This window comes from Lycium ferocissimum, chromosome 1 (assembly GCF_029784015.1).
Source record: "Lycium ferocissimum isolate CSIRO_LF1 chromosome 1, AGI_CSIRO_Lferr_CH_V1, whole genome shotgun sequence".
Classification (NCBI taxonomy): domain Eukaryota; kingdom Viridiplantae; phylum Streptophyta; class Magnoliopsida; order Solanales; family Solanaceae; genus Lycium; species Lycium ferocissimum.
This window is the reverse complement of record NC_081342.1, coordinates 70,750,181-70,757,422: the sequence shown is the minus strand read 5'-3', so window position 1 is coordinate 70,757,422 and position 7,242 is coordinate 70,750,181. Positions and strand designations below refer to the sequence as shown.

Below are 7,242 nucleotides of genomic sequence, written 5' to 3'. Positions count from 1 at the left end.
TATACATATAATATTGAAATTAAAAAAAAATATAAAAATGTCATGACCCTAAAATATAGGTACAAACTTCAAATAAAATTGAAATCATAATTTTATAGAACTTATATTTTGGTCATTTGATAGATAGTTAAAATTATCAATCATTTATCAATCTAATTCTCCATCAACTTTTAATTTACCAATTTAATTTATGTGAAAGGATTTATTTTATATCTATTTATATTAAATCTTTTTTGAACTAAAGTTTAAAATAATGTTGTATTTTTAGAAAGACCTTCTAGTAGGATAATTTTATTATGGGATATGACATCTCTTAAGATTATATAAAAATGAGTATTTTGATAATTTTATATCTTGTTTTATATCTATAAAAACACAATAAATTTATCGCCCTTCTTTTGGGGTGGTCTTTAAAATAAATTTATACTTTCTAATAAATATGATATAAAAAATTAATACTGGATATTCCAGCTTATACCATGCACCAAACGACCCCTCAGTGTATATACATATAATATGAAAAAAAAAGAAAAAATGTCACCTTCAATAATGTCGCATGCGTCCACTTTTTTGACCTTTTCCTTTGCGTTTGTTCTACCCAATCAATTACCTTTCCTTTTTCCTTCACTATTCCAATTCCAAAATTAATTTTCCCTCAAATTTACATCCTTGTATAATCCAACGTTGTTTGTCTGTCCTGGCGTCCATTTAGCATCATATAATAAAAAAAAAGGTACGTAATATATTGTATATATATATGGAGTTTTAATTACCCTTTGTTTGATTTCTTTAGGTACACATCATATTTTTGTGTGAAATTCAATGACCCAACCTGCTATTTTTACTTGCTTTTAGGCCTTTGATCAATTATGTGAAGAAAGATTTGATTTTGATTTGGTAGAACAGCAATTGCTGCTTGTGTTTGTACTTGGGACCATACTTCACTTTTTTTTTTTTTTGGTTTCTTTACCTCAAAGAAACAATCCTTACAAGATTCCAATGGATTGCAGGAGCTTATATCATTAGTCTGGCAGAATTTTCATACTTGCCCTTAGACTCTGTTTATTTTTTTAATATTTTTTTTACTCCCTCCATCCCAGTTTAAGTGTCTTTGGTCTCAAATTAAAGATGTGTGTAATCATTTGGTGGTCTTGTTTTCCTCTCAGCCGAGGGTCTTTAAAAAACAAAGAGACTTTTAAATGGGATTTATGGTCTTAAACTTTCGTAGAAAATTAAAGATGTGTGTAGTCATTTAAATCTTGCTAGTGGTCTTAAACTTTAAAAGCTAAAGATTGCATAATGTTGGAATTTGAGACGGACAGGGGGTGTTCAAAGTCGGTTATTGGTTAAAACCATAACCAAATCAATTTAGTCGGTTTTTAAATGTCTAAAACCATAACCAAACCAAGTAAAATAATAAATTGGGGACGGAGGAGTCAAAAAATCATGAATCTTGCTAGCTTTCGATCATGTTTTAAGTTGAAAGTGTAAAAGCTAAAGATTGCATATTGTATAACAGGCAAGGGAGCTTTTTAGGTTGTTGGTAATACTAGACTCTGAAGGAAAGTATTTATACCAAATGTCTCGGTTTGGTTAAATTTTTTTTTTTTTTTTTTTTTTGAGATTATTTATACTTTTTATTTTTTCTATTTTTTGTTTTAGTTTTAAAGACTAAACCAAGACATGTGAGCTGATATTGTATCCTTTATCTTGAAATGAAAGTAGAACCTGAAATACATTGAGATCACCTAACAGACTCTGTGGCTAAAATCATCTCAAAGCTAAAGTGAAGGAAAAAGTCAACGTTTAGTTATTACAAAATAGTGGAATTTCATTCTATAAGGTAGGACTTAGTTGTTCACTAGAATCTCAACCTAGAGTTGATCCACAGGTTAACCCCGATATGAGTTGATCGATCGGTTACCCCCCATAATTGACCTCTAGCTCGAGCGAATCCGAAACTATTGTATCCTTCTAAAATGATTCTCACTCTTGATTCCCACGATAATGTTTGCTTATGAAACTTTTTTCTCGTGGTTATGGTTTATTTTCGATTGCTTTACAAATGGAAAACACCAAAAGTAAAAAGGGGAAATTCACGTCGAAATGAGTTGATTGACCAGTTACCTCCCGCAATTGGCCCCTGAGCTCCAGGGATTGGGAAGCTATAGTATCTTTTCTATAACGGCAGTTTTGCTGGGCACAATAGAATAATACATCTCCTTTCTATATTTCTTATGCCATTGAATGCTATTTCAAATGATACGTTGCTTGTGGAAATCTTATATAGTAAGTGCGAATACATTCTTTATTAAGGACAGACAACAGGATTTCTTATTCTAAATGACAAGGAATTACTTTCTTTTGTTTGTTTATTTTATTTGGTCTGTTCATCAGATGAAGGAAGGTGTTCAATATCCAATTTATTGGGTATAGAGGAAATAATAGAATTAGTATTTGAAAAACTGAACGGATGGGTATCTTTTCGAAAGTTTAACCATAAAAAAGTTCAAGTATACATATAAATTTGTGGACTGAGAGATATCTACATCAACACTGTATTCATTTATCCCCTTTTTTTCAATTTGTTTGTCTTACTTTCCTTTTTATTCCGTTTCAAAAAGAATGTCTCTTTTCTTTCTTAACTTTCCACATGGCATGTCTAAGACCACAAGATTAAAGGGCATTTTGGTACATTCTACATATCTTTAATTTAAGATCACAAGATTCAAAAGTCTTCTTAACTTTCATAAACTCCGTGCCTAGTCAAAACCAGACAAACAAGTTGAAATGGAGGGAGTATACCTTTCTGCACTTAGATATTTAGCTACAATTAGATATTTTTCACTCTGTGAACAGTTTCCTAGATTATAGTGTTGTCCATGACCGAATGCATAATATTTCTTCTCCTATGTCGTGCAGTAAGCCTACATCTTTGTATAAACTTAACATTTCTTTGTCTTATTTTTTACATTTCTTTGTCTTATTTTTTGGCAGATCTCCATGTTTGAGCCTTGGAATATGTTGGAAGTATGGGATGGTTGTTTTAGGCTGCCCAATGAACTGAAATTGGATATGTGTATATATCTCTTATTTTGAGCAACAAGGTTTGATTTTTGTTGTGGAGGGAGGAGTCTCTGTCTTGAGAAGAAAATGAGGAAATTGTTGCGGCCAATAATTGTTGTTCTGTTGTTCAGAATTGACTGGAAGAAGCTGTTTTTTATTGGTGTTATTCTGACAATATTTAGGGTAATGTTTCAAATTTCCACACTTCCATATCCTCTAACGGAATGGATTTTCTTCCCGCCATCAGAGATCTCATCTTCCGGAAATTTGAATCATGTAAAGAACATAAGGGAACTTCCAGTGAATACAGATAACCGGTTTAACATTAGTCAGCATGCCTCGCTAGTTGTTTCTCTCAGCTCTGCAGATGGACTGAGTCAAAAAATGCAAGTTTTGGAAAGACGAGAGCAAGTTTCAAGACAGCGTCAACGTAGGAAGCATGTGAACGTAGTAGATAAAGTTATTTCCCCTCTTTCACCTGTTAGAAAAGTGTCTAACCATATGCTGGTGAGTTTTTCCTTATGCTGATATTCCTTAGAATATTACAGAATTAGTTTATCTTTCGTATATTTACTTTTCTCTGTAAATGATTTTCCAGAGACACATAGCATCTTTGACTCCAGATGAGGCACTTGCATATGCCAAAAGAGAGATCGAGAATGCTCCACTGGTTACTGATGATCAGGACTTGTATACTCCTCTATTCAGGAATGTTTCCACCTTTAAGAGGTATTGGATTATAGTTGCCTAGATAGCTTATTTTTCTATAATGTTATCTTCTAAGATGATGTTCCTGAGCGATTGTGTTTTGTTTTCGTTTGCTGGAATATATATTCAGATGACACATTTTTGTTAGTGAATCAAAATTGAGTAATTAGCAATCTCTATTGTAGATAAGCTTAACAATCATAACATCATTATGGTTTCCTGTTTTGGAAGGTCTAATTGTTAAAGTAGTGGTTGACAGGTCAGTGATGAAGAATTTTATTTTAGAAACCAAGAAATAAAAGTTTTGATAAACTACCTGTAGGTCATAGCAGAAGCTAGAATGTTGGTCAGAGTAGTTAATTGAACATATTGAGCTCGTAATGGCACCTAAAGCAATTCTAAAGTCTCTCGACCCACTAGTATATAATTAGTTGGGCCAATTCTTGTGAGATACAGTTGTAAATGTTATTATGACTTTACATGTTACCTTCTCAAAAAAAATAAAATAAAATGATATTATGACTTCAGATTTTTCTTTCTGTATATTGACCGGGAGATACAGATAATAGCTCATCTGATTGCCTTCTATGGTAGGCAATAGAACACAAATCATGATATTATTTTTCTTTTTCTTAAGTCTGAACAATCATTGGCTATTGAAGTGTTTTCTATTATGCATATCTTTGCCATCTTTTTGTGTATCGAAATTTGTTTTTTTTCCTTAAACACAATTAGGTTGACATTCCAGGAGCTATGAGTTGATGGAGCTTATACTCAAAGTTTACATTTACAAGGAAGGGAAAAGGCCTATTTTTCATCAACCTTATCTTAGAGGAATTTATTCATCGGAGGGATGGTTCATGAAGCTGATGGAGGATAACCGCCAGTTTGTTACAAGGGACCCACAAAAGGCTCACCTGTTCTATCTGCCATACAGCGCACGTCAGTTACAAAGGGTACTGTATGTGCCTAATTCGCATAATCTTAAGCCGTTAACAGTGTACCTGCGGGACTACGTGAACGTGCTAGCTGCGAAGTATCCTTTCTGGAACCGTACACATGGGTCAGATCACTTTCTTGTTGCTTGCCATGATTGGGTATGCATGTATATCAATATTTTCTGCTAAAGTACCTACAGTTCTTTCATGAACATTGATCTTTGGACCTAAGTTTTCTATTTTGTTGTATGCTTGGGGAGTCAGACTGACTTTAATAAAATAAGCCAGAAGTTTTAACTTTTGGAACAAAATTGATTAAAATATATATTGACTGACATGTAATAGCACACAAAAGCATATTTAGGATTGAATTTAAGCATACAGAGTTACCTAGTACCTGTTGCTTGTGGGAGGTGGCAGGTATCCCGTGGAATTAGTAGGGGCGCGCACAAGCTGCCCGGACAACACGGTTATTAAAAAAAAAAAAAAAAGGGAATAGAATTTAAGCACGTGTCAAAGTTCAACATGATTTCCTCGAAGCATGTAAAAAAATCGTCATAGTTTCACGGCCAAAAGTAGAGTACTTTAACTGCATATGAAAAACACTTTGTGATTTCTGCACATATGAGAACATGTCGTATGCATGTAGAAGTGCAAATGCAGCTGTAGAGGGAATTTGCAATTATTGTATCTGTTTAACTTTTTTTTCTGGTCACTGATTTTGGAGCTTTTTACGTTTCTTACTACCCTCTGTTTTAACTTACAGGGACCTTATACTCTAAAGGACCATGAGGAGCTAAGTAGAAACACTATAAAAGCTCTCTGCAATTCAGATATATCAGAAGGAATCTTTGTTGCTGGGAAGGATGTTTCCCTTCCCGAGACCACCATACGGAATCCCAGGAGGCCTCTTAGAAACCTCGGTGGAAAAAGAGTGTCACAACGCCCAATTCTTGCCTTTTTTGCTGGAAATATGCACGGTCCTGTCCGTCCCAAACTACTCAAGTATTGGAGAAACAAAGATGAATCCATAAGAATTTATGGGCCTTTACCTCATAGAGTCTCAAAAGTTATGTCTTATCCCGAACACATGAAATCAAGCAAGTACTGCCTTTGTCCTATGGGTTACGAAGTGAACAGCCCGAGGCTTGTCGAGGCAATATATTATGAGTGTGTTCCGGTGATCATCGCTGATAATTTCGCCCTTCCGTTTAACGAAGTTCTCAATTGGAGCGCTTTTTCTGTGGTTGTTGCTGAGAAAGATATTCCTAGGTTGAAGGAGATTTTATTAAGTATACCTTTGAGACGTTACCAGGCCATGCAAAATAATGTCAAGATGCTGCAGAAGCATTTTCTTTGGAACTCAACACCGACTAGATATGATCTGTTCCATATGATTTTGCATTCAATTTGGTTTACCAGGCTCAACCAGCTTCAAGGATCGCAGATATCATAATTCCTCGAGTTCTAGCTGTTCCAACTTGACAGTCTTTATGACCTTAAGAGCTCATCAATTTGGACGTTGATATGACAAACTCTTTGAGAGTTGCAGCTGGTTCAGTTCTTAACGTGTGCACTTGGAATGATCCTCATTGAGTGCTTCTGTGACTTAGCTAGAAAAACAAAACTAGCTGGCTGTAGAAGGCTGCCATTCCTTAAAAGGAATTTAGTCAGAGAGATTACCTATGTTCCATGAATGAATAAATCAATTTCTGATGGCAGAATCGAAGGGCAAAATGAATGGCGGTTAAAACTTTGTCCAAACATCATGGCGCGTTTCACAGATTTCCAACATATATATTCATATATTTTCTGCAATGATATCAAGTTTGCAGACAGTGCAAGCAAGGAGTGTTTGTTGATATTCAAACTGAGGTATGATTAAAATGTTCCCAGTGAAATGAAGTGCAAGGAACAAGGAAATGACAACTATTTTCCACATTAAGGAAAAAAGAGAAGTAGAGGGGAGAAGAAAAAGAAAGATAAAGATAATGTAATTTTTTCCACGTCCGATGATATTCCTCCTTTGCTGTTGCTGTTCTTTATTTATAGATGGGCTATGACTGCTGATGCAAATGAGGATTAGCTGGCATTGACAATTAATGATGTGCTCGCTAGCTAACTTTCTCCGCGTGACCAAAGCGAACTCAGGATTTAGACTCATTGGATTCAGAATGAGTGTGATTATATTACATGTATAACTTTTGAATATATATGCATTTTCAAGTCAAAAGCAGCCGGTTCAGTTGAACCATAAACTATCCTTAGATCCGCTTTTGCGTTTGACCCGTCTTAACTAGTTCACATCATAACATTTTCTGTCAAGAGTTCATTTTTGTGTGTCGATATGCATCTGGGTTGATGCATAGAAAATCCAGTAAGTTCTTTTTTTCAGAAGTGTGTGCGCGTTCACGTATCATGTATATCAGACAGCAGATTTATGTTACTGAATATTCTTCTCAGAAATCAAGTGACAGTTTAAGACTCCAGTTGATGTTTGTATCAACACTGTATAGCATACTCATGCAGG

At 34.6% G+C, this 7,242-nt stretch overlaps 1 protein-coding gene across 2 annotated transcripts; it reads left to right on the top strand.

Moving 5' to 3' along the window:
- The first annotated feature begins 575 nt into the window (after positions 1 to 575).
- Positions 576 to 6,778, top strand: LOC132059195 (probable glycosyltransferase At5g25310). Of its 2 annotated transcripts, none has more exons than XM_059451744.1 (5): positions 576 to 733; positions 2,998 to 3,573; positions 3,665 to 3,795; positions 4,523 to 4,871; positions 5,479 to 6,778. In XM_059451744.1, the coding sequence occupies exons 2-5, from the start codon at positions 3,154 to 3,156 to the stop codon at positions 6,166 to 6,168; spliced, it is 1,590 nt and encodes a 529-aa protein (XP_059307727.1). In that variant the 5' UTR covers positions 576 to 733; positions 2,998 to 3,153; the 3' UTR covers positions 6,169 to 6,778. The 2 variants fall into 2 exon arrangements, with proteins under 2 accessions (XP_059307727.1, XP_059307735.1); XM_059451752.1 differs by lacking the exon at positions 576 to 733 and adding an exon at positions 1,820 to 1,843.
- The last annotated feature ends 464 nt before the right edge of the window (positions 6,779 to 7,242 follow it).